Source organism: Myotis myotis, unplaced genomic scaffold (assembly GCF_014108235.1).
Source record: "Myotis myotis isolate mMyoMyo1 unplaced genomic scaffold, mMyoMyo1.p scaffold_m19_p_9, whole genome shotgun sequence".
Lineage (NCBI taxonomy): Eukaryota > Metazoa > Chordata > Mammalia > Chiroptera > Vespertilionidae > Myotis > Myotis myotis.
The window spans coordinates 19,319,095-19,346,543 of record NW_023416401.1 but is presented as its reverse complement, the minus strand read 5'-3'; the positions used below and the strand labels follow the sequence as shown (position 1 = coordinate 19,346,543).

Here is a 27,449-nt window from a genome sequence, read left to right as displayed (position 1 = left end):
CAGGCCAAGCACTATGGGTTGCGACTACTCAACTGAATTCTGCCTTTGTAAAAGCAGCTGCCGTCAACAGGTAAGCAAGTGAGCATGACTGCATTCTAGCGAAACTTTATTTATGGGCGCTGAGATTGGAACGTTATGTGTCATGAAATATTCTTTTAAATCCCTCACCCCCCAACCATTTCAAAATGTGAAAACCATTCTTAGCTGCTAGGCTGTATAAAAGCAGGTGGTAGGCCAGATTGGGCCTACGGTGTAGCTTGCCAACCCCTCTCCTGGGTTGTTGAGGGAAGCTGGGAGGGAAATGGCCTGGAATCGGCAAAGAGGAGTATGTGGGGTCTGAGAGAAGAACCCACCATGCTATGGAGAGGTCTGTAGAGAACAGCATCCTTAAGTTTAGGGTTAGAACAAGGAGTGAAGAGATCCTGGCTATAGGGGATTTGGCTGATGGTTGCTCATGAGTTTCCACAGCACAGTGGAATATTGAGGTAGGTACTATTATTATCTCCATGTGACAGGAGGGGGAACTGAGGCATGAAGAGCTGAAGTGTCTTGTCCAGAATCCCACAGCTAATATACGGTGGAGCTGGCTTTAGAGTTCAGGAGGTCTGGCTTCGTAGTTCCCATCCTACACGATTTTATTAAACAATCCCCTCTTCCCCCCTGTGAATCTGTAGGTATAAAACAAATTTACTGTGTACTTGGCATTAGTAATTCATAAATGCATGTTGCCATCTTTTTATATTATTAAGTTTAGATTTTTCATGTCAGTACGTTAAAAAAAGCATTGCTTCGTGTTCCATTGTATGGAAATACCTTCATTCATTTTGCTATGGCTTGATTCCCGTTTTTCTGTAGTACCAAACTTGCTGTGACACACACACACACACACACACACGTTTGTGCACATGTTAGCATTCTTTCTTGAGAGAATTTTACAAGTAGAATTCTAGATCAAGGACACAGACATTTTAAATATTGAAATCACCACGTTGCTCTCTGTAACAGCTAATCCAGTTTGCCCTCCCACCATCCGCATGTGACCACTCCCCACACCATCACCAGCACTGGATGGTACAAGTTTTCGGAAGTTTTGTGATTCTGAAAAGTGCAGTGTGCCTTGGCATTGCCATTTGCATTTTTGATTACTGCTGAGGTTGTTCATCTTCACTTAGTTCATCAGCTATTGACCTTTTCTTTTCTGAGTCGTGCCTGTTTGTTTCTCTGCTCATTTGTCTCCTGCATGGTGTGTCCTTTTAAAGTGATGAATAGCTACTCTTTGTTTTTCATACGGAAACTTTCAGATATAAAAGCAGAGAGAACGTAAGTATTCTGTGTACATTATAGATAGTAACTCTTTGACAGCTATGTCACAAATATTTTTTCCCTGTCTTTCAAATATCTTTTCATTTAACTTACGGTGCCTCTTGCTGTATGCACAAAATATATTTCTAGCGTGTCCAATCTGTGAGTCTTTTCCTGTGTGGCTGTTAGATGTCATGTTCTCTCAGGACAGTGTGTCCCCTTTCTAACTGCAGCCTCCCTGTGTTGTCCTGGGAGAAGGCTTTGCAGTTCTTTCAACCTCTGAGATAAGTAGAAGGAGCAGTAGCGACAGCAGGAGCCAGCGTTATGGAGCACCTTACTTTGTGCTGGCTATTGTGCTCGGCAACTTTACACATGTTGTAAATCCCATGAAGAAGGTGGCAGTGTCTTCCCCAGTTTCCAGATGAGGAAACTGAGGCACAGAGAGGTTAAAGGACTTGCCTTAGATCTCACAGGTGGGAAGTGGCACAGCTGGGTTTGACCCCAGATTGCCCTCGTCCAGAGCCTGCACACACTCAGAACCAAACACTCCTGGAGCCAGTCTCTGAGCCTATAGAATGTTCTCAGTACTAATGCTTTTTTTTCTTTTGAGGATGAGTTAGATTTGTTGAGAAAGCAAAACATCACACAGAGCAAATGTTTACTGGAGCTTGGAAATTCTAATGAGCTGTGTTGAGTATAGTCACTGCTTGACTTTGATCCTGAAAGAACCATCCTGATTTGCTTGTTTTTCTCGTAAATTGGCACTGCAGATGGTTCCTAAAGAGGAGCTCCAAAAGTGTCAGAGCAATCATTGAAGCACTGGGGCAAGACTTCAGCTACACACAGCAAACCAGCCATAAGCTTGGTGATGGGGGAGGAAGGGAGGTATAGAGAACAGAAACTCATGGTTTGGAGGAAGCCACAGTTACTGTCAGTTATTGGAGGCTGAGCTGTCCTCACCTTTTGAGGATCATACTTGATGCACACCAATTAGTGTGTCCCAGTGGGTGGTGGAAAGAGGGGAGCCAAGCCCTAGGGCTAAGCCTCAGGGGAGGGAGCTGGAAGGAGGCAATTGGAGAGAGTGGTGTTTTCTGCAGGAGTAGGAAAGGGGGTTGGCACCTCGCCACCACCACAGGAACGAGTGGACAAATGGGGCAGCCTAATTATGGAACCGCGTAGTGTGGGTGAGCTCATCTTCCTGTATTTTGACAGGAAGGAGATAAGTTGGATGCTGGGTTGCAGGCAGTGCAGTCCTCTCTGGTCTGTCTGAGGCCTTGTCTACAGGATTTCATTGCCAGGGGTCACAGAATTCATTCCCCTGTTAGCTGCAGGGTCTATAGCAGAAAAAGAGACCCCCCCCCCCCAGCTCTGTCTTGGAAACAGTTGGCAATGAGCAATGGATTTGCAAGCAAAAGACATTATGAGAGTAGTAGGTGTTACGTAATTGGTGTGAACCTACAAAATCTATGACTTGGGTGACGGGCTTAGTCCTGGCCCCTGGAGGTTTGGCCCAGTGCAGTACGGCAGCTGAGGTTGTTGAGAGCACAGGCATGGTCTTTGCAGACACAGACCCCGCTTCCTCCCCAGACTTGGCCTCGGTCTCCTCCACTGCAAACTCAGGATGATGGTACCTCTTTAGCAGGGTTGGGGAGGGAGTTAAGAGAGGCAGCCCAACTGTGTGCTCAGCTCAGTGTTGTTGTTATTGAAGTCACTCCATGCCCTGGAGCTCTCCCAGATACTGTTCTATTAAAGAAGGTAATTACCAAATAAATATGGACATGACATGGAGAGAAGTGTGTGCACTGGCATAAACACATGAGAGGATTTCGCAACCACCACGTTAACAACCACTGGTACCGTGAGTGGCAAGTAGCTACTTGGGAAGATTTATCTGATGGTAAATGACTCATTATAAATGGGATTCACCCACAAGGGCTGTGACCTCCTGAGGTAGGTGTGATTTGAGTACAGCCCACGATTCTGATTTATCATTTCGTGTCCAAGAGGCTCTGGTTTCCTGAATATTGAACAAGGAAGGGACATAGGGGAGAGGGCCGGGGACAAAGGGTGGTCAGCTTGTAACTGGGAAAATCTCCACCAAGAAAAGGCTGCGGCATTGAGGCACGAGGGAGGTCACTTTACACAGCCCCTCTGACTTCCGGGCAGGATTCCCAGTTTCTCAAAGATTCACTGGGACCAGATGGCAGGTTTCTTGGGAGATTTGGATTTTCTTGAATTGAATTTGGGCAGCTTTCTAGATTGGGATGAAAATGGCAGATTTGGTTCTTAAAGCTTAACAGGGATACTGATGAATTTTAAGAGAGTAAGTGAGGTAGGTTTGTGTTTCAGGAAGGCCGCTTGGAGGAACAGGAGAGTGCCCTGGAGGAGGGCCGACTGCAAAGGGGGGGGGGGGCAGGGGTGATAGGGGGTGGAGGGGGGAGAGAGGGGTGGAGGGGGAGGGTGGTGGGGAGTGGGGGGGGACCTTGCAGCAGGCAGGGACAGTGGCAAGTAGGGGGAGGGGATGAGATTCAGGACATCACTTGTGGGACAGTGGCTGCATCATATGGTGAGGCAGAGGAAATAGAGGAAGGATCCTAGGTGATTCCCACGCTGCCGCTAACACAGGGTTGGGGGATGGTTGTAAGGCCACGTTGTGAGCTTTGGGCATTTTTAGTTGAGGTGTCCCTGGTCAGTGGGATAGGCTCTTCTGGACTCAGGTACACGTAGGTAAGGGTTGACACCTAGGTGTAGATGCCATAACCCAGTGGAAACCAACGGAGTGAGCCAAGACGTGAATGGATAAAGCCCTAGGATATGCTGAAACCGAGAACTCACTGTCTTTCCCCTTCAGTGAACCTTGAAACCAGTTGTCTTCAAGTGTAAATGTTTTTAAAGCTAGAGTGGCCTTTCCCGGTGTGATGTTTCAGGAAGAGATAAGCGATTTACTGTGGGAGTGCCGCTGGGTACACTGCACAGAGAGGAAAGGTCCTTGTTTCTTTGATTTGCTTTGGGAATTTTCACCCTGAGGGTCAAGCCCATTTCCTATAACGCACCTCCCCCGACACACACTCCACCCCCCCACCCCCACCCCTGCAGTGTTCTGAATGCTCACAGTCCTTCCTAGAGGAGCTCGATTTTCCTCGGCACCTTGTGGAGGGACAGGTGTGGGTGTGGGTGGTCCTGCAGAGCCTACCTCTCTCTATATATCCCATGGAATTCCCAGGTCCCTTTGCAAGTGAGCAGAGACTTCCCAAGGATTGCTAAGCTGAGCTGATTGAATCCCATCATGGAAGAAGGAATGAGATTATCTTTGCTTGACAAGAGTCTGCATGTGGAGGGAGCCTACTGGTAACTCTTCACTGAGGAAGGTTGAATGAACAGGGAAACAGCCCTGAAAATGTGGATGGAAGAGGCCAAATCTGCCATAATGAAAAGGAGGACTGCGCAGAGTGATGCTGGGGAAGCACGTTGCAAGGGAGCCCTTTGGACAGGCCCCGCGAAGAAGGGCCTAATGGCAGTCTGGTCTCACACCACGTGCTCAGCATGCTGACAGTGATCACAGAAGCATCATATCCATGTTAAAAAAATACCCATTTCTAAGTGAGTGATGTTTATGGTTCAGAACCAGATCAGAATTAACATGGGCTATCGTCATGGTTCAAGTACGTCTTGTGGTGCCCCATACCAAGCTGTCATCAGCTCTCCTGGTGGGATGGGGCCTCGGTGGGATGGGCAGGGGGTGAGACCTGCTAGACTCCCCATGCACATGGATGCAGTGAGAAGAGGCATCGATGTTCAGGGGAGACTCTGAAAATAGGGAGAATTGTTGGCTTCTTTCAGTCCTTAAATGGAAGAGACATTTTCTTTTTCGAGCCACAAAGAAATGATGGTAGCAGAGGTAGCAGAGCACGGTGGTCAGGAGCTTGGGTGCCAGAGTTGAATTGCCTGGGTTCGAATCCTGGCTTACTAGCTGTGTGACTCTGGGAGAATTCCTTAACCTCTCTGTGCCTCAGGTCCTCTTCTGGGAATGGAGTAATAATAGTATCTCCCTTGGCAGTTCCCATAAGGATAAAATGAGTGAACTCTGTGGAGTGCTCAGCATGAGAGTACCCGGCACAGAGGTTGTTAAATAAATAGAATAAGTAGGTGACTGCAGGCCTCCGAGTAGAGCCTGCTTTTCCTGGAGAGATCCGAGGGAGGCAGAACCAAGCAAAGATGAAGGAGCCTGCCCCTCACCCTCGGACAGTGGCCTGCAATGGGCAAGGAAACCTGGGCACATTCGGAACAGGCATCTGCAGCCTAAATGCCTTTTGAGCATCTTGATGCAGCGTGCTTCCCGGAGACACAGAGCTCAGGAAGGAATTGAGGGGCAATTATATCACACCTCCGGAATACCCAATTACAGTGTTCACACCGCCCCGGAGAAATCACTTCATTCCTGAGGTTTATTTTTCCAGCGTGTGGTTCTGGTTTTATAAACATGAGATTAAAAGTTGACTAGAGATGAGCCCCCACAAGGCTGTGGCCGGTCAGGACCTGCTGTTGCAGGCATTTCTCTCCTAGAGGTCTCGGGTGGGCGGGCTGAGTCGGGTGGCGGGGCATGGCTGCGTGCCAATGGCAGGCCTTCGGAACTGGACTTGAGAAGATAGTTTTCTTTGTTTATATTTTTTTCACCTATGAAAAGCTTTGTGAAATTGCCTTTGAATTCTAAGGGTAAATCATTTTTATCAGGAAATGGAGGGAATATCATGAAGCAAAGATGAAGTACCTTTAAACATGGCTGGGACTCGAGTCCACATGTGTAGTAGCTCATGTCTGTAAGCATCTGAGCAAGCCAGCAGCTAGGAGACAAACCCCAATCTTGCGCATCTTATTTCACAGTGAGCTTACGTTGATGGACTTCTTTTTCAGTGTTGACATTCTATGAACTTTGATATTATCACTGTCCTGCTTTTATTGAGGCAGCAATACTAGCTCATGAGCTAAAGGAGAGCTGAATCATACTCATTCATTCATTATTCACTCAACGCATATTTTCTTGTGCCATCCACATTCTTGGTCCTGAGGGTACAATGGTAAACAAGATGCTTATGAAGCATCCAGGCTCATAGGACAGTGCACACATAAATATTGTAACAAGGCAGGTGTAGCTTTGGAGGAGAGCTTTTGAAAGGAGCAAATAGGGCTGTGTGGTAGAGAGCAACAGGATCTAAAGGTATGACCTTGAGGGGAACTTGCAGGTGTGCACAAGGACATGCACAGGGGTTGTTCTTACAGCATCACTTATAACAGCAAACAATTGGGGAATGGCTAGGTAACTAAATCATGCAATAGCCATATAATGGAAGGCAACCAGCATTAAGAAATGCACCATATTGTAAGTACCAACATACTTGTCACATCAATTGCTGTGTAAAAAAAATGTAGAATAATATGTCTAATTTTTTAAAAGATTTTTTATTGGTTTTAAAGAGAGGAAGGAAGGGAGAGGAAGAAAGAGAGAGAAGCATCAATGCAAAAACAAAATATTAATCGGCTGCCTCCTGTATGTCCCCCACCAGGGATCAAGCCTGCAACCCGGGTATGTGCCCTGACTGGGAATCGAACTGACAACTTTTCAGTGCATGGGGATGACAGCCAAACAACTGAGCCACACTGGCTAGGGCATGTCTAATTTTTTTCATCTGAAAATTTATTTACCAAGTGTATAACAGTGGTTACCTCTGGTCAAAGGGGACTGAATTTTTATTAGTAATATTATAGTTTCTTAAAGGGAGTTTGGATACTTGTAGTTTAATATTAATTTTAAAGAGTTCTTTAGAAAAGAGGATAGTGGGATGGGAGTCATCCAAGAAGCCTTCTCAGGCATTGAGGCTGAATCCTAAAGGATGAAAAGAGCTGCCTGGGCCGATGCAATGCCGTGTTCAATGGCAAAGGGAGGAAAAGGCATGATGTACCCGGGTAACTAATAGGTGTCTCAAGAGACAAGGCTTCTGAGTGTGGAGGGGGACACAGAGGTGGAACAGAGATGAGATGAGGTTGCACATTAAGCAGGTCAAGTCATGCAGGGTCTTAGAAACCACAGCAGGGAGTCTTGTTGTTTGGCGTGCAGTGCACATCAGAACAGATGCCTGTCTGCCTGGTGTGATCGGATCAAGGTGAAGGAGGGTGGAAACAGGGACACTTGTTTGCTATTGATGCAAAACCACTGAAAAACCTGGGTAGCTTGGACTAGGGCAGTTGTCCTCAACCCTGTGGACATGCTCAGTCCACACCCCCACATTGTTGAATAATTTCTGAAGCCTTCACATTTTCAAATAGTATATCGTAAGGGTGAGGATCTCTGATTGCTATTGACTGTGGAGAGGCATGCAGAGGTCGAGGCATGCATTGGAAAGGCAATAGGACTCATTGCTGAATCTTCCAGGCCCACCCTCCTGGGCCAGGCTGAGCCCAGAACTGTTTGGGACACTGTGGGAGCTGTGGGAGTGTGCAGGGCAACATGCGGACCTGTGATATGTGTCCAGTTCCTTTGGTGAAGGTCTCTCGATCATTCTGGCCCTTTGCCACTTTTTTCTCTTACTGTTATCTCCATTTTATAGAATTCATTCTTCATTGGCATCCACACCAGCAGATGGTCAATGAAGTAGAAAGCAAATGCTACCCAAACAAGTCCATGTGGTCACGGTTGGTAATTTGGGGCATGACTTGAGAGGGGGAGAAAATAGAAAATGAGGTTGTTGGGAAGAACACTGGCTGAAATAGAAGATTTGGGGTTTATCTCTAGATGCCAATTATCTGTACTTTATTACCATATTATGAGCTGACTGTGGTGTGTTGAAGTCCAAAGCATGTCAAAAGGCAATTAGAGTTTTAGAATCAAACTGAGTCACGAGTTAGAAAGATATTACTGTGTACTGAAACTCAGACATGTTTGGCTTCCTCGTGGTGGATTATATTTGATATCTGCTGCTTAATTAAACACATATGTATTATGTCTCTTTCATTGCTGACTAGGAGTCCTTCACTCTTTAGTATCGTTTTCTTCCCACTTGTAAAAAAACATAACACTGAATGTGTGCAGGGAGTACCATTTTTTGAAACACTTAGAAATGAGCTTGACAGACAACACACATTAAACTGGGGATTAGACTAGTGATTGGACAACTTCTAGAGTTAGGAGCACTTGTCTGATAGCCACACAGTGTTGTTTTCTCAGCTATCACAGACCCCCAGAGCTGGAGGTTCCCATTCTGCTGTTGCACTTTACTTTATGGGCGAGATAAGAGAGCCCCAGGGTCTCAGTGTAGAGCCAAGCCAGTCACAGGGCAGGGCTGTGTTCACCTCTGGACGCTGCCACTTGGCATCCCTGCTGTTTCCAAAAGTTCATAGAGAATTTCAGTCCTCAGTCATCCTAGTGTCTCTTCTGCTCTCTGAGACCTCTCAGGGACATTTAAAGCAATTTACTAGTATCTATGACGGAAACTAAAGGTTTTTAAAATCATAAAATCAAAGTACATACGAAAGAAAGCAGTGAGGCATCACAAGGTCCTTGGTTATCACTGGATTGAATTGTTTTATACATGAATAGATCTGTAACTCAGCTACTAAATTGTGTTGTTGTTTTTTTCTCCTATTGATGTTTATACTCTACAGACTGGAATTCCATTATATTAAACTACTCCATTTGTGTGTGTGTGTGTGTGTTTTTAAATATGTTTTTATTGATTTCAGAGAGAGGAAGGGAGAGGAAGAGAGGGATAGAAACATCAATGATGAGAGAGAATCATTGATCGGTTGCCTCCTGCACACCCCCTACTGGGGATTGAACCCGCAACCCAGGCATGTGCCCTGACTGGGAATTGAACCATGACCTCTTGGTTCCTGGGTTGACGCTCAACCCCTGAATCTCACCCGGCTGGGCAAACTGCTCTGTTTTTAGCAAAAAGAATATGCTGGATCCATTAGTAGTTCATTCTAAAACAAAATAGCAAAATAATGGTTTCTGTATTAAGGTTCTGTTCTTGGGTATATTCAGTATCCATGGCCTGGACCGTATATTCCTTCTAAGCTTTGCGTGCTACAGGGACAATAAATACTTTCCTGTCTAACTTTGGGTTCTCACCATGGAAACAGCAGCGTAACAGCTGGGCTCTGTTAGATGTCTTTTCATTCTCTTGGCTGGCAAAATTTTGTAGAGGGAAACTTTTCTCTCTCTTTGGTGGACAACAAAACGCTATTTTTGAATGAAATCACTCCTCCAGTTGGTCAAATATATGTCTTAACTGGTTAAGATCACTAATTGGAAATTTTAAAATCTCATCTTGGACCCTTGGTAACCTAGAAACAGCCTTAAAGTTAAAAGAAAGTGTGAGTCACTCTGTGGCTGAGTTCAAACTCCAGTTTCAGTAATCCTCTAACACAGAGCAATGCAGAGGAGCCCACAGGGGCACTTTCTCTGTCATAAATTTAACAAAATAGTTGTATGAAATATTTTTTCATCTCATTATGCTCTTTCCCATGCATTTTACAGAACTAAATAGGGCATTTAAAATGTCTGCATCTTATCTAAGCCTACTGCAAAGCTTTTTAACTAGTTGCCACACACGGGTCATACCTGTGTCAAGACGGATTCCCTCAGGGGCACCAGGCAGGTCTCGGGTGACTGGGGCACCGGGCAGGTCTCCTGGGGGCCACACACAGCTTTGTCCTTCACTGAGCTGTGCAAATGGTATTTTGTCGGCTGTGCTATGTGAGAGGAGGATCGAGAAGCAGAGTTCAGGAGACTATTGCTCAGAAGGAACAGTGCAGCGATGATTGAGTGATAAAGACAACTTAGATTCTGCTTGTTTCATGGAGTAGCCTGCATGGTAGAAAGGACATGGGCCTGGACATTAGGAGACCAGAGTTCTTACTGGCAAATTTTGTGATCTTGCCCTCTCCGGATCTCTTCTTTCCTACCTGCACTGTGGGGAGATCTCCAGGGTCATCTCTTGGTTCTTGCCAGTCTTGTTCTTAGACCATCCATGCAAGTTTCTCCATGATAAACACCATGCTAGGTCCACAGTACAAAGAACTGCAGTAGGCAGCAAGAACTTACTGGATGTCCCTGGGGGGTGGTCCCACTAGAGAAAGAGAGGAGTAACTCCAGACAGGGAGAATGGCTCCTGCAAGGACCCCAAGTTGACATGCCCTTGGTGTTGGGCAGATAGAGCAATAGACCAATAAAGACTGGGTATGAAAGTTCATGAAGGGAAAGTGTGACACAAAGTTGGAGAGATAATGGGGGGTTAGAGCAGGGGTCCTCAAACTACGGCCCGCGGGCCACATACAAATACAAATATTGTATTTGTTCCCATTTTGTTTTTTTACTTCAAAATAAGATAGGTGCAGCGTGCATAGGAATTTGTTCATAGTGTTTTTAAAACTATAGTCCAGCCCTCCAACGGTCTGAGGGACAGTGAACTGGCCCCCTGTTTAAAAAGTTTGAGAACCCCTGGGTTAGAGTATTATGTAGGCAAATTGGATGTGATCCTAAGGTTAGTAGATGTGTGAACAGGGGAGTATCATGTACAAAATCCCATCTTGTCCTCTGGTCAAATTTCTGCTTGGCCTTTTGGGTTTTGCTCCAACAGCACGTAGAAGTCTTCCTCAGTCAAATATTTCTGGGTGCAATTAGTTGTTTAATGTCTTTCTCCGTTACGGGCCTGTAAACTCCAAGGATGGGAACTTCTTTTAACCACTATACCCCAGCATCTTGCCTGTAATAAATGCTCAATAAATATTTGTTGGACAAAGGGAGAGAGAGCTCTTGCTCCATAGTTATACCTCTTTGCTTTAAAAAAAATTTGTTTTGTTTTGTTTGGGAAATCTCTGCACCTTCTGCTCTAAAAAAAAGTGAAATCTATGTTAAACATTCTAATTGTTCACAGTTGGATTAATCATAATCCTTGGTTCATGATCCATTGTCCTCTTTGGTCCATGTGTGGCCCTGTCTTTATTTATTTATTTATTTTTTATATAAAATATATGTATGAATATAAAGGATATCAGTGAGACTGTGGCCTCACTAAAAACCCAGAGTATTACCCCTAGACCACATTTATCTGTGTACTTCCAAATCTCCCATCTCTGGACCTGGGTAACCAGCACTCATAAATATTGTTTATCATTATCTTATGGGTTTATTATTGGTTTTTAGGATTATCAGACATATATGTATAACCAAACAATATATTATACACTTCTGCCTTTTGGAACTTTATAAAAAAGTATAACATATTTCTTCTTACACTTGTTTTATTTTCTTCACATTATGCTCTTAATATTCATCCATAGAGTCACATGGAGCTGAAGGTCATCCATGTTCACTGTTTGGAATACCACAGTTTATTCTTTTTCCTATTGGTACATATTTGGGTTGTTTCCATTTTTTGGCAATTACATGGTTTCTGCGAGTGTTCTTAGACTCATGTCCTGGCGCACATGTGCTTCTGTATTGCAGGCAGTTTTTCTCAGCTTTGACACTAGTGACACTTTGGACCAAGCCCTTCTTTGTTGTGGGGGCTGTCTTTTGCCTTATAGGTCATGACATCTAAGGCTGCTAGGTGACAGTAGCACCCCATCCTTAGGTTGGACAACCCAAAATGTCTCCCAGGGGGACAGGATCACCCAGGTTCAGAACCACTGCCTTCGGGCAATGCCACTTCTAGGGGATATGAATCAGGTTCATAATACGAATGTTTAACTTTACAAGATAGCACCAATTATTTTGCCAAATGACATGACATTTGGGAAAGTTAAGTTGTCTTTGAAGGAAAATGACTCTTGCAGAATTGGTCAGGTGGTTGGGCCTCTTGCTTTTCCAATGTAAAAGGTGTGACCTCCATGGAGTTTGGGACTGTGTATGGTAAAAAGGAAAATACCTGATGAGTTCAGAACAGCCCTGTGCCCTGGAGTAACTCTTTATCATTAAAAATGAGTGAAACACCCCTAGAGATATTTGAGAGCCACGTGTCAAAGACCCCAGAATTCTGTAGTACACATATAAACAAAATTAAGGTATACTTTAAGAGAAAATTCAATTAGGGAAAAAGTAAATTATTTGAACTAATTCTTCAGTCTTAAATATTATCACATAAAACATCATTCTGTTTGACTAATTTCATCATAGGATGAAACTAAATAAAAGCAAGCACAGAAAGTCCTATGCTCTTCAAGAGGGTATTTCCTTCTTCACTGCTTGGTTGTAGGGCAAGGCCAGTGCTTTGACCATAGGGCATCCTGGAAGTGGGCCCTCCCAGGGCATCATTGTGCTGCCTGCCCTTGGGCCTTCCCTTGGTCCTGATAGCACAGCTGTGATACACACAAGACCTGGGAAGATTTATTGCAGGATCAAATGTTGAGCCTAAAGAGGAGCCAGGTTGGGAAGTAGCTCAGGATTGCCCTCTGCAAACATCTGTGGGACAACTACATGCAAGAGAAAGGGCTCAGGAAGACGGAGCTTACACAGGTGGAAGTTATAAAAGGGGGAGCGTTGCTGTCAGTGCTGTGGAATGCTTTGCAGAGTACTGTGTCCTCGTCCTTACTGAATCAAGTAAAGTTTTGAGTATCCACTGGTGGGATGTTAGAGATTTCTTCAGAGGGCCCAAAGGACAGTAATGATAGAGAGAGCTAACAGCTAAAACAAACAGATTTGCTCACTATATGCCACACCTTTTCAAAGTGCTTTACATATTAAGCACTACTCCTAGGAGGCAGGTACGTTGTTGGGATAAGGAAAGTGGGGCTCAAGCTCAAACACCAGGAAGTGATGGAGTGCAACCCAGGCAGCCTGGCTCTGAACCTCTCCAGGTCCAGCAGACTTTGCTTCTACATGACTTCACCACCTGGGGAAGCAAGTGAAATCAAGTCATTTTGCAGGGAGAGGCTCCATGTTTTGTTTTAAAGAGGAGAGACCTATTGGGTGGCAGGATAGAGATCTGTGGGTTCTGGATAGACTAAGCGTAATAACACCTGCAAATTTCTGATCAATCTGAGGGAAAGTGGCCTCAGGCTCCATTGGGCATAGTTTCCAACTGAAAAGTACCTGATTATCATCAATGGCAGATTGGATAACTGGATTGTGGCATATTCATATAAGGGAATGCTGTGTAGCAATGAGAACAAATGATCTTCAAGTGCACATAACAGTGTAGACAAAAGAAGCTAGACATGTAGGATTCCTCTTAGATGGAGAGGAGAAGAAGCAAAGCTTACCTGTGCTACTTAATGTAGGGGAGGGAAGCAATTGGAAGGGAGCATTGAAGGAGTGCCAGGTCTATGGATGCATCTACTTTAGAAAGTAGAGGAAAAAAGAAAAGAAAAAAAAGAAAGTAGAGAAAGGACACTATGAGAATGCAGAAAAGTTATGGTGGGAGGAGTGGAATGAGAGATTTGGGTGAATGGGGGCTTGTGGTCAGATTTCCCAAGCGGGCTAGTCCAGTGTCATGGTGAGAAGGACCAGTGTGTGAGGGGCTGAAGAGAAAAAAGGTGAAGGTCACTGAAGCTCAGGAGTCAATTCCTTTGTCAAGGCATGTAGAAGCCCACATGGCCTCAGGTAGGTATTTCATGTGGACAGTAACATAAATCAGGTGTTGACAAAATTTAGAGGCCAAAGGAGGGTAATGATTCAGTTTTAAAGTCTGTACTTTTCAGCTGCAAGGGCAAAACCCCCGTTCAACTATCTGTAGCAAAAATGAGAATTTATCATCTTCCATTAGTAAGGTAAAAGTACTGGATCCAGGTTTTTAAATTGTCATGGGGGCTGCTCTTCTCTCTCTCTCTCTCTCTCTCTCTCTCTCTCTCTCTCTCTCTCTCTCTCTCTCTCTCTCTCCAGCTCTGCTTTTCTCGGGTCAGCCTCACTCACAGGCAGCCTTCTTCCCCTAGAAATGATAGGTGACTCCAGACTTTGAAGGCACCAGGAGAAACCCAGGGGTGATATGGATTGACTCCACCTAGACCTCACATCTACCCTTGAAGTGGATCAGCCCTCCCTTCCTTCCCCTGCGAATCACATTCACTGAGAATGAGGGAGTGACATGCAAAAACCATAGATGCCCATGGAGGTCAGTGCCCTGTGGCCTGACCCTCAGTGGTTTCTACTCAACAATGGTGCAGTGAAGAGGTGAGGACCCTGCTTGCTGCAGGAGCTGGGCCTCCCCACGCACTCCCTGCGTGACTCTGTGTGGAGGAGGAAAACCACAGAAGAGTCCTGCCAAGGCCAGAAGCTGCTCTGAATCCCGGGTGGGGTGCAAGGCAGTGGCATCCAGCCAAATTGACAAAGAAATTTGGCCTGTGCTCGGTTATTGCATCTCCACCCCACATTGAAATTTCCCCATCTCAGAACTCTCTTCCTTTCTCCTAACAGACTGAATGTGCTCTTTTCATTTCAGCCAGCTGGAGTGATTTTGCCTCATCTTCCTGTTTGTCTGTAATGCTTATCTCACTTCTCCATCTTGTCTCTGTGTGCATTTCTCTTTTCCTGGCCTCTTCTCAGGGATGAGGAGGAGGAGGAGGAGGAGGAAGAGGAGCAGCCAGTCACGGAGCCCAATTCAGAGGAAGAGAGAGAGGATGATGCCCCCTCTCAGGGCAAGGACAGGTACCAAGGGCTGGACCCTCCCAGGCCCCCACTAAAAGTCCCAGGCTCCCTCCTAATGAATGGTTTGCAGCCACCTGTCAGTAGTCTCCTCCCTTCCTCACCAGCTCCCACCAGCAAACCTTTACTGACCCTATACCCAGAGCCACAGAGTGATTAGTCTGCAGAAATCACCGTGCATGTTTTCATGACAGAACTTTATTTTTTCACTCCAGTACAGCCTTCCTAACCAGGCTTTGTGGAAAACTCACCCAATTGGTTTTCTTCCCACTGTTCCCTCCCTCATTCAGTACTTTGGCTCAGTCAGCTTGACAGAAAATTTTAACCCTTTCAGCACTGTTCTAAAAATAATTATGTGTGTTTCCTTCTTCCTACTAATTTTACCAGTACAATATTAGCTAAAATGTGTGGGTAACAACTGTGTGAATGATGCAAGTTTGTCTTTTTATCAAAGTGGACAGGAACACTTTTTATCCACTAGAGCAGTGGTTGGCAAACTGCGGCTCGGCAAACCATGGCTCGCGAGGCACATGCGGCTCTTTGGCCCCTGGAGTGTGGCTCTTCCACAAAATACCGGCTCTTCCACAAAATACCGACTTCTGCGCATGGGCCATGAAATTTCAATCGCACTGTACATGTGCGCCTGCACGTGGTATTTTGTGGAAGAGACACACTAGAATATAGAAAAATTTTTTCAGTATTTATTTTTATGCCCAGCACAACTAACATAGCTCTAGGGTCCTTTGGAGGGTTTACTGTTCTCTGCTCATCTCTCCACGGTGCATTCTTTCTGTCTTTAGTCAGTGGTAACAGACATAGGCACCTTGCAGATGTTCTTTTCCTCCACTTAATTGGCTATACTGCAAATTGACACTTTTACGGTTAGTTTTTTTCCACAAAAAGCAAAATTAAAAGGATCTTGGATGAATTAGGGTAAAATCATTCTCTTACTAACTTCAAAGTCAATGTGATTCTTTGCTGCTGTGGCCTCATTCTCCAGGTCACCAGCACAAATAAAAGTTCTCATGTAGGCCCCTTCGACACCCTTAGACTCCCACCATTCCCATGGGTCATGGAATGCTCTCTGATCTGACAAACTAATGATTGCTTCTCCCCTTTGGAAATAACTGGGAAGAAGCCAGCAGGTATGGAGAGAGGAATGGAATGGCCTGGTGACAGAGAATGAGCCAGACATTTCAGAATGAGAGGGCGAGAAAGGTGGGCATTCATCAGAGCTCCTAGCTCATGCCGAGAGCCCCGCTTGGCGATAGTGACTTTTTAGTTACAGATGCTTTGGGAAGGGAGGAGGTTTAATTGACAGTCCCCTTTGAGGTGAAAAATTAGTTACAGGAAATTATGTAGACCCTCAATAAATATACAGGTATGGCTCCCTATGTGCTGAAATGTGCATGTCCTGTCCCCCACCCCCCTACACACACACACACACACACACACACACACACACACACACACACACCCTTCAACCTTCAGTGATTCACATAGTTCAGCACCTATGGACCAGATGGAAGAATGTGGCCAGAATGGGTAGCTTTCAAAGGCATCCCTGCTGACATTTTGCTGTCTTTACATAGGATTGTTTGCACAGTAGGTGGTTGTTATCCGACCCTCTGAAGTGTTTTTGACATCATGCCTGACGCTGGAGGGTGTCCTTGATCAGACACTAGTCATGTTTTTCAGTTTTAGGAAATAAGGTGTGCATATTGAACACCAGGGCTCTATTTAGATAGTACCATAGTGTTAATTCACATCAATCTGCATGCTATTTGTTCCCTGGTGCAAACTTATTAGACTTTAAAGTGGTGGGAAGATCCTGCTTACTTCTGTGGGTTTGGTGTCTTCCTGCCTCTCCTTCCTGCTGGCTGCTTCTTTGTGTGAGCCCACCATGCGTACCCATCACGTGTGCCTGCTGTGTGTGCCCACCATGCGTACCCATCACGTGTGCCTGCTGTGTGTGCCCACCAGGCATACCTATCACGTGTGCCTGCTATGTGTGCCCACCATGCGTACCCATCACGTGTGCCTGCTGTGTGTGCCCACCAGGCATACCTATCACGTGTGCCTGCTATGTGTGCCCACCATGCGTACCCATCACGTGTGCCTGCTGTGTGTGCCCACCATGCGTACCCATCACGTGTGCCTGCTGTGTGTGCCCACCATGCATACCCATCACGTGTGCCTGCTGTGTGTGCCCACCATGCGTACCCATCACGTGTGCCTGCTGTGTGTGCCCACCATGCGTACCCATCACGTGTGCCTGCTGTGTGTGCCCACCATGCGTACCCATCACGTGTGCCTGCTGTGTGTGCCCACCATGCATACCTATCACGTGTGCCTGCTGTGTGTGCCCACCAAGCATACCTATCACGTGTGCCTGCTGTGTGAGCCCACCAGGCATACCCATCACGTGTGCCTGCTGTGTGTGCCCACCATGCATACCCATCACGTGTGCCTGCTGTGTGTGCCCACCATGCATACCCATCACGTGTGCCTGCTATGTGTGCCCACCACGTGCCAGGCCTGCACTGAGCATGTCAGTGTGGTCTCACCTTCCCATCGAGCCAGGGCAACTGGCATGTCCCTGCCCTTATATGTAGATGGAGCTCAGAATTTGAGGTAGGAAAGAAAACAGCCCATATCCCATTCCCAAATGGGCATGGCTGGAGTGAGATTCTCTGGGAGAGGGTCCATAGCTTTGAAAACTGCAGAGTTTAACACAAATTCTTCAAGTTGAGGAGGCCCTGGGAAAGTGTGAAATGGACAAAATGTGCTCTCCGCACACCGGCCCCTCCTCCTGCTCTTTGCATTCCTTGCTGGCGTCCCTTTCCCTTTTCTCTCATCCATACCTGCTCTCAAGAAAGGACGAAAGGAGTGAGTGAAGTATGGGCTGTAGGATATCACTTCCTCAAGACTAGGCTTTTTAGGAAGAGGTCTGATACTCTGTTTGACCAAGACAAAGCAGTGAGGTTCAAATTGTACCAACACAGCCAGTGGGGAGAAATGTGTGTGTGTGTGTGTGTGTGTGGAGGGGGTGGGGGGGCTGGGGGACTGGGGGGGGTGCAGGGCTTAAGGGCAGATGCAGAAGAGCCTTTGGGGTTTCATTAAATCCTCTCCCAAAGGCTTGTATGCCCATAGGCCCAGTGGGTCTTGCCTCCCAGATTGGCAAGCCCAGGGCCCCAGGATTACTGAGCAAACCAAAGCGTCAGTGATGGGCTTTTATGCTGCAGTTCCAGGAGCTCAGCAGGACCCTGAAGTAAGTGGCCATAGCAGTAGTGGCTTTGTACATGCTTTTTCCTCTTTGCTAACTTTTGCGCTCTCTCTCTCTCTCTCTCTCTCTCTCTCTCTCTCTCTCTCTCTCTCTCTCTCTCCTGAATCTCCTTTCTTCCCTTCCTTCCCTCCCTTCAATTCTTTTCCCTGTGGGGCCAGCAGCCAGGCCAGCCCTGCCTCAGAGCAGAAGCCCACTGGGCAGGAAAGCCCAGCCTCCGCTCCTGCCTCCAGCGCCACCTCCACCTCGCAGGGAAAGCAGCTTCCAGCCAGCACTGCAGGGGGGAGCCCCTGGGGCAGCGGGTCCTCTGTGCCTGCCCTGCTGCCTCACCCCACCCCTGCCTCTCGGACCTCCACACCTGGCCCCCAGAAGGCATCGCAGACCATAGAAAAGCTGCCCTATGTGCCCCATAGCCCCTTCCACCTCTTCTCCTATGACTTTGAGGATTCACCCTTATCCACGAAGGAAAAGGAAGCCGAGGCCCAGAAGGAAAGCAGGTAGATCAGCCTGTGTGGGCGCCCGCGTGAGATTAACCCGGGGTGGAAGCACAGCCTGTTAACCGCATCACTTGTCTTGTCTTCTGCTGATTGTGTGGATTTGGTTAGCGCAGAGCGCAGCTGTGGCGTGAACTAACTCCCTGACCACTCACTAAATACCTACCAGTAGTTAGGCACGATGCACAAGAAAAGTGTCATCTGCTCAAATTAATAATACAATTACTAAAAGTGGAAATTTTTCCCATTTTCTTTTTTAAATATATATTTTTATTGATTTCAGAGAGGAAGGGAGAGGGAGAAAAAGATAGAAACATCAATGATGAGAGAGAATCATTGATCGGCTGCCTCCTGCACGCCCTCCACTGGAGATCAAGACCGCAACCTGGGCGTGTGCCCTGACCCAGAATCACATCTGTGACCTTTGATTCTTGGGTCAATGCTCAGCTGCTGAGCCACACCTGACTGGGCTAAAAATGGATTTTCAGTGTAAAGTTTGAAACTGTGCGTGGTCTGACCTAATCGATGCATCTCACACCCGCCTGTCTGGCTTGGGTCCTTTTGACCTGCAGAATTCAGCAAAGTACTTAGTCAGCTTCCCATGCAGCATTTTGAGTGGGGCGCTCTTTCCTTTAACAGTGGCTCTGACTCCCTCCATCTGAGCACATATTCTGCCTCTGATCCTTACCACTTCCGGTCTTTCTCTTCCAATAGGTGGGTGTCTTTATTTCCTTTCCCTTTTCTATAGCTTTCTTGTTTTTATTCTAAATATGCATTTTTCTTTCAAAGATTGCTCATAGCCTCCCATGAGATGGCAAACTATTGCAGTTGGAATCACTTCATGGACATTAATACAATGACATCACTTAAAGTAGGAACACTTCAATAATTCTTATAAAAATTGGAGAGGAGGGCAGGGGGAGAGAGGTATGTAAGTCAACACTACACAGGGAATTTTCAGCAGTGCCTGTCAGCTTGCCTGTGTGTCTGCCCTTCACCGATACCTGGATTGGAAACTGCTGCAGAGAAGGGAATGGGGAACAGAGTATTGTATATTTTGAGCAATCAATTGTCCAAAATCAATTACTGCTAACGCTGGTGGCCACTCCCATCTTAGAATAATAATAATCATTGCTAACATTTATTGAGCATTTATTAAGAGCCAGGCCCTGTACTTTCCATAAAATTGGTGCTTTAAAGTATCACTTAACCATTAAGAGCTAGGTTCTATTGCTCGCCCTTATTTACAAAAGAGGAAACTGAGGCACAGAGAGGCTGGAGAAGTGGAGAGTGGTTTCCACACCAGGCAGCCTGCTCCAAAGCCTGGTCTTAATCTGTGCATCATATAGGCCTCTCTTAGGCAGTCTGTCCCTCTGTCTCCTTTGTGGACTCATGGACACAACTCCTAATCCCAGGCCTAACCTGGCCATGCCCTGCCTCCAAGAGTCTGTGGATTCCAGTTCAAACATCTCCCAATTACAAGTTCCCAACCAGTCTCTTCCAGATTTAATAGTCTTGGATTATTGTCATTTTCCCCACAATGTGTATGGATTGCCTCCAACGTGGCTTGTATGCCCTCTGAGAACAGGATCTCTGTGCAAGTTAAGAGCTGTACGCTTCACTGGAATAAAAATATCTTGGCAACCGCATTTCCCCCAGCAGGGTGGTGTTTGCTCATGATGGCGATCCAGGACTTTCTGGTGATGGTCTCAAAGCCTCTGATGGGGCTTTCCTGGGACCCAGGTTCCTCAAACTTGGTCTTCAAGCTTCACTACACTTACAGCCCTTGGGGGAGGGAGCAGTAGAAACATAAATTGATGACACGAATATACATGGAAATTGCGAAAAGCAGCCACGTTTGTGAATGAGAACTGACTTAGATTGAACTGAGAAAAGTTTATAATCTTTAAATATTTGACAGGAATTTGAATACTGTCTAAATATTGTTTGTTCCCATTAATTTTCTGATGGTTTTCGTGGATGACTGAAATTAAACGGGTTATACTGGAGATCAACCAGTTAGTCATTGAAAATTAGAAAAATAAAAGAAAACTGAATAGTGAATTGCAGGATCCAGTTAGTTTCTCTGAAATGAAGAAGCAAAACTGGACAGGCTGTGAGGTATTTGAATTAATTGCCCGCCATAAGAAAGACCAAAGGAGGAGGGAAAGCATTTTGCTTGTCTTATTTCCATAGCATCATTTAAACATAATTTTAGTAAAATAATCCTGTTAAAACAGTCCACCCGATGCCCACTTTTGTTCAGAAGGGACTTGTTTTAGTTGCGTAGAATAACCAGCCGGGAGTCCAGGCAGCTGGGACCCAGGGTGAAGCCTGAGCTCAGGGCAAGGCCCCCCAAGGACTCAGCTCCAATTGGGGGGCAGCCTCCTTCCCACCACATCTCGCCTTTTGCTGCCTCCTCCCTTCTCTCCCTCTCCTTCGCTCCTGAGCTCTTCCTTCTCTGCTTCTTCCTATCTTTGTACATTCTCCTCATCCTTTGCTTTCCTGCCTTCTCTGTGGCCTGTGGTTTGGGCATCTTCTTGAAAAATCAAATCAACAGGCAGGGAAGCAGTGGGACATGTAGAGTGTTGGGGTTTTTTAAGAGAAGAGAAAATAAACGCCAGAAACCAAGTCCTGCGAAGGTGGTGTGTGCAATGAGCAGACGATGAAATAACACTGTGGATCGGGGTCCCCATCTGCCTGGCGGAAGGCCTGGTACTGAGCACAGGCCTCACATGTGGTAACAAATAAGCAAGTACGGGAAACAGCCAGCACACAGAACTTAACAAGGATAGATTTGGGGAAATGGAAATACTTCATTTCTCATTATAATTGTGTAATTTATTAAGAAAAACTGACATTGCCCTAACCGGTTTGGCTCAGTGCATAGAGCGTTGGCCTGCGGACTGAGGGGTCCCAGGTTTGATTCTGGTCAAGGGCATGTACCTTGGTTGTGGGCACATCCCCATTAGGGGGTGTGCAGCAGGCAGCTGATAGATGTTTCTCTCTCATCGATGTTTCTAACTCTCTATCCCTCTCCCTTCCTCTCTGTAAAAAATCAATAAAATATATTTTAAAAAAAGAAAAACTGACATTTTATCTCTTACACTTTTTAAAATAGATGATCTGTTTTTTACACTTTTTTCTACACAAAGTTGTGATCAAACTTAGTGTATATTATATCTTGATGTTTTAATTCAGCCCACATATATATGTAGATATGAACATTTAGATATATACATTTCCCATGTTATCACTTACAAAATTGGCAATAACTTCTAATGGTTGCATAATATTCCGTTGATGAGTAATATATCATACTTTCTTACCTATTCTTGCATTGTTAGCTAGTTGGGTAGTTTCCAGTTTTCACTATGATCTCCATAATGTTCCCTGCATGACATTTTTTTGTACATAAATAACCATAAGGGTTATGATAACTCCCCAAAAGTAGACTTACTCTGTCAAAAGATATCTTATTGAGGTCTAATTGCTTCCCAGAATGGTTAGTACTGATTTCTGTCGGCAAGAGTTTGGGCTGGACTCAGCGTGTGCAGGAAGGTCTTTGTGCACTTACATCAAAGTGACCCTTGAGGTCCCAACTATCCAAATACAAATGGCCCTTGAGGTCCCATATCCCCAAATACAAGGTCCCTAACTGGTTCAGGGGAAGGAGTGGCTGAGTAGTTTGAGAGGCAAAGTTCTCTGAATCTTGTTATTTGTAATTAATCGTGAGTGTCTACCCCAGGCAAGGGCTTCAAATGCTAGTTTGTGTTCTGGGAATTCACTGAGTAAAGATGGCTAAATACAGCCTGCTAAAGGGCATCTATTCTGAAAAACAAAGAAAACTCTAGAATTCTTCAAATCCTGAAACTTATAAAAGATGATTGTGAAATGATGAAAGCTCATTTAAACCTATGGCTGTAATGTTATTCCTGGGGAAATATTGAATGAAAACATAGACACTTGCACCTTTTAGCAACAGGCTAACCCAGAAGCCTCAGGGACATCTTATTCTTCGTCACCAGCCACACAATGAGATTATATCTAATGAACGAAATTGATTCAGAAATACCTAAAGCAGAATTTTTAATCAGATGTTTCTTTAGCCAATCATCTGGCATTTTCTACCAATCTTGAATGGATTTAATGCTAATTGTACCACTGGAAAGGCAAGAAAACTCTTCATGATTCAAATGAAAATAATTTGGATTCTAATTTATGTTAGCAAATAGATTGACTGTATATGAGTGCCTTATTAAACCCTTTGTCAGAATCCTGCTGCTTAATGGGTTTGGACTTTGGGAACCATCTCTAATGAGAAATAAACAAAACAAAACAGTAAATTTGTGTGTGTGTGTGTGTGTGTGTGTGTGTGTGTGTGTGTGTGTGTGTTAGTGCAATCACTGACAGTGTTAGCATTTCCAGACCTGTTTCTCTTGGAAAATTTAAGATAATTTGCAATTCCTTATTTACTGACTTGTACTCATTTCTCTGTCTCCCTTTGCTCCCAACTTAATTCTCTGCACTCTTTAGATACAACAACTTTGGCAACCACTCTTATCACTCTTCAAGACCTTCGTCTGGATCCGCTGTGCCCACCGCTTCTACATCATCTCTTCCAACCCCCCAGGAGCCCAGGCTGGACAGGTGGGTCTTATCTTATAGGGAGCATTCTGATAGCTTCACTGTCTTCACATAAAGGGGATCCATTTGATGAAGAGTGCCTAATGGAAAAGTGTCAGTGAAAGTATAATCTGCAGTATTTTCCTTTCCAGAATATAGTCCACAGGCAAGACTGTTTTCTTTCTTTCACAGTATTTAGTAAGTAAATATTTTATTGGAGATATTTTGTTATTATTATCTCATCTCCCTACCCACTTTCCATGGAAAGTATAGAATTATTTTTCCAAAACATTTAAATGTAAATGATTTGATTCACCCCTCAAAAGCTATTCTAGATCTAGCGTAAGCTCTGCAATTTGTCTTACGCACATCAATTTTCACCTCTGAATGATTAATTCTGTGTACATCGTTAGTGGGCCCATTAAGGTGTTGTGTAATTAACCCAGAACCTACCAGAAGAGAAAAGAATTGTATGGGTCCAGGGAAGGAATTTAACTTGGCAGGAGTATTAGACCACCAGAAATTACCTTACTCTTACTCCTGATTGCACAAGGATGTGTTCACAAGGGAAGGGTAGGTAGGACCTGTAATTTTAGAACAGTTGAAAACAGTTACCCTTATATGGCAAGAGTGCTGAGTTAGAGAACACTGGCTAGGGCCCCAACTCACTGGAAAGTTATTGCATCCTAAGGGTAAAATGCCAATTCTGCCAACCCTTATGTTAGGCAGTGTTTCTCAACCTTCCTAATGCCGCGTCCCTTTAATGCAGTTCCTCATGTTGTGGTGACCCCCAACCATAACATTATTTTTGTTGCTACTTCATAACTGTAATTTTGCTACTGTTATGAATCATAATGTAAATATCTGATATGCTGGATGTATTTTCATTGTTCGCGACCCACAAGCTTAGAGGGTGGTTTTGATGAACAGATGAAAGGTACAGGTGAAAGTGCTCTGTGAACTCCCTGCCCCTGTGTGGGTCCCATGGGAAGTGACAATGTGTGGTGATGGGGTATAATGTCCACCACTCATGATTGGTCAGAAATCTAGACAGGAATGATGCCCCCGGGGTCATTTGCTGCAAATCCTGAATCTGAAACACATTCGATGTATGTGCCGCATTCTGGTCTTCTCCTGTGTATCAGAGGGTATGTTTGGCCAAGTGCTGTTGGTCATGAGAGATTTGGTCAGGATGTGGAGCAGGCAAGACCTCACAGCCCCGGGAAAAAGGGCTGTCCAATGTGGTTTGCCCGGCCACCCCTCAGTGTTAATTTCTAAGATGCTATGTAAGCCCCAGGTTGTCAAACTCTCAGGTTCCACAGCCCAATGTGGCCCTGGCCTGGGCATCTTCAGGCTCAATTAGGTCTTGGAAATGAGGTCACAAGGTGATTACCCTGAAGACACCCTCTGCCCTTTACCCTGGGGCACTTCTTCTTGGGGTCAGCTGAGGTTACCTGTGCTCCCAGAGAGGTCACTAATAAAGAAGATCCTTGTCACATGGGATGGAGGATTTGGGGCCAAAGTGAGGAATATGAGAGCCTGACCCATCTTATAGGAGACATCTCACACCTGTGAGGCTGCCAGCTCCTCGGGAGTGGGCAGCAGGATCCATTCCGTGCTGTGTCCTCCACAGTACCCAACTCTGGCCACAGCAGAGCGGCAGCCAATGCTGGGTAATTGGGTGAATTGCCTACTCATTGGTTGGGGAACTGTTTGGAGGTCCTTGAAGGTGAGAAGTTATAAGGACAGGAGGTCTGCAAATTTCCAAAGTCCTGGGCTTAGGGGAAGTTCCTCCCTGGTCCTAAAGGTGAAGCCCTGATCTCCACCCTCTTTCTAACTCCTAGAGACCCAGGTCAGGTTTAAGCTGGAAGGTCCAGGGGTGCTGGCTCCTAAAGGACTCCTGTCTGTGTTTTCTTCCTTTTTTGATCTGGCTGAGTGTCTCCTGGGGGAGAAATTAGAGAAGGAAGAGTAGGGCTGGATCCAGGAGCACCTTGATTGTCCTGGAGAGGATGTTGGTCTTTATCCTGAGGCCACAGGGCTATTCAGGTTTGGAAGTAGCTGGCAATGTCCTCTAACACATCAACGAATGGCACCTAAAGGGGCAAGATTGCCTCCAAGTCTGAGAGAGGTGACCATGACCAAGAAGGCCAGTGACCCAGGGGCTTGTGGGGAGAAGTGAATTTGGGCAGACTTGGCTGCCACCAGGAGGGTGGGAGCATGGAAAACAAAGAGAGTGAGGGGTCAGGTTTGCATGTGGGTGTGAGAAGCAAGGAACTGAGACAGAAGATCCTGGAGGAAGAGCAGATGGAGGGTGGAGATGTCCAGCCTGGGACATGCAAGGTGTGAGGCATCTGACACCCGGGGAGATGGCTCCACGGTCCTCAGTGTGAAGAAGGCGCTGGATGAAATCCCTTTGGGAGCCTGTGTGCCAAGACCTGGTCCCTGGGGACAGCAGTGGCAGGAGCCCCTTCCCAGCTGCCTGTTCCCTTTCACAGTGTATTTCTGCACAGGAAATTCAGCACCTTTGCCATCCAATGGATCCACCAGTGAGTAAAGTAGCTTCAGAGGGTCTATTGCTTCTTTCCATTTGCATGTGTCTTCAACTCTCACGGTCTGTGGCTTTGAAAAACCCTGTGATGAATCATATGAAACATTGGACATGCATTTTCATTATTAAGACCATGAAACCATCAGGCCTGGCTGCATCATCCCTTCTTACTCTCACCTTGTTGGCTTATGCTTTGTGACTGTAACAAGAGACAAATAAGAGGGGTTCTCAACTCCAAATCCCATTTGTGCTCCATCACCCAAGCATATTATGCCAGGTGCATTTATGATGTGTGTTTATGTATAATTTAATGTTTTCTTTTTTCTTTTTAACAACTGGATTCTTTGCATGTCACCCATAATCTCTTTTCACATCTGTGAGAATTTTTTTGCCTTATGGAGATCTATGATTGTTTTGACTGAGGTGTATTCTTCAGTGGAATGCATAAGATTTATTGTTGAAATGTTTCACATATCCATATTTTATTGAAATCAAAAAGAAAAAATTTTTTCTTAGGAAAGACATTGAACTGTTATGAACAATAGTTGCATTTTTGCGATGAGAACCCACATCTGGTAGCACACCCCTGACTACTAACGTGTGCCAGGGCCCCATGCAGTACTCGGGACTCTAGGACTTCATTCCCTTGACTTGGAAAGAAGACTCTCTTCTCAGAAGTCGGGGAAAACCGGGCCAACTAAAGCAGCCCTTGGGGCAGGCCGGCCGCCTTGGACATGACGCCTGAGCATCAGTCTGCACTTGGAGTTTCCCAGAGTCTCCCCAAGCATGTCAGTGGGTTGGATGTTAATAAAACGTGGAATGATAAACTGACCCAGAAAGGAAGGAACTGAAGAAACAGTATACAAAACTAAGTCAAAACAGGGGAATCAAAACCAATCCCTCTCCACATCTGCTATCACAGCTTCCTTTATAGGGAGGGCTCTCTTTTAGAAAGAGAGAGTATAGCACTAGTTTTCATGACATTGAACTTGAATTATGCCGAAACAAAATAGGAAAACCAGATTATTTGCAAAGGCCCTCAGGGATACAAGATGCAACCGTGTAATGAAGGCTGACTTTTAAAATGCTTCAATTTTGAAAAATGTACTTTTTGAGTGGAAAAGTTCTAAATGTTTTCTTGTTAAAGGGAAGCATAATTACAGGAATAGTTGAACCATTCACGGTCAAGTATTCAAATGAAACAAGCAAGCAAGCAAACAGTAATCACAGCACATGAATTTGTGGTTTCTGGAAGTTGGGAAAGGCAGATGGCATTCTCTTCCCATCCCTGCGGGGACATCTCCATCTTGTGGGCCTTTGCAGAAATTGGTGGCTGGGATAAAGAGCCCGAGAATGTGTGGGGAAGCTGGGACCAAGGAGCTAAGACTAGGAGCATGAGAGCCTGTGGTGCTGAGTGCTGGCTTCTCCTTCCAGCCCAAACTCCCCCTTGTGGGACCTCACTCCCTGTGACCTGCTTGTACACTGGTGTGGTCACTCCTCCCTCAGAATGATGGTGTCTGTGTCCATGTGTTTCTACCTCTTTTCAGGGATGTTAGCTCT

At 45.5% G+C, this 27,449-nt stretch overlaps 1 protein-coding gene across 17 annotated transcripts in view; it reads left to right on the top strand.

The window, feature by feature from the left end:
- The window catches only part of FHOD3 (formin homology 2 domain containing 3), a 415,178-nt gene that overhangs the window by 297,118 nt on the left and 90,611 nt on the right, over positions 1-27,449 (top strand). For 9 of the 17 annotated variants that reach the window (XM_036321008.1, XM_036321019.1, XM_036321015.1 and 6 more), the window contains exons 11-14: positions 14,840-14,941; positions 18,383-18,718; positions 19,355-19,429; positions 23,252-23,365. In XM_036321008.1, coding sequence (XP_036176901.1) covers positions 14,840-14,941; positions 18,383-18,718; positions 19,355-19,429; positions 23,252-23,365 — 627 coding nt within the window. The remainder of the gene's footprint in view (positions 1-14,839; positions 14,942-18,382; positions 18,719-19,354; positions 19,430-23,251; positions 23,366-27,449) is intronic. The other 8 variants (XM_036321023.1, XM_036321022.1, XM_036321021.1 and 5 more) reach the window with 4 other exon arrangements.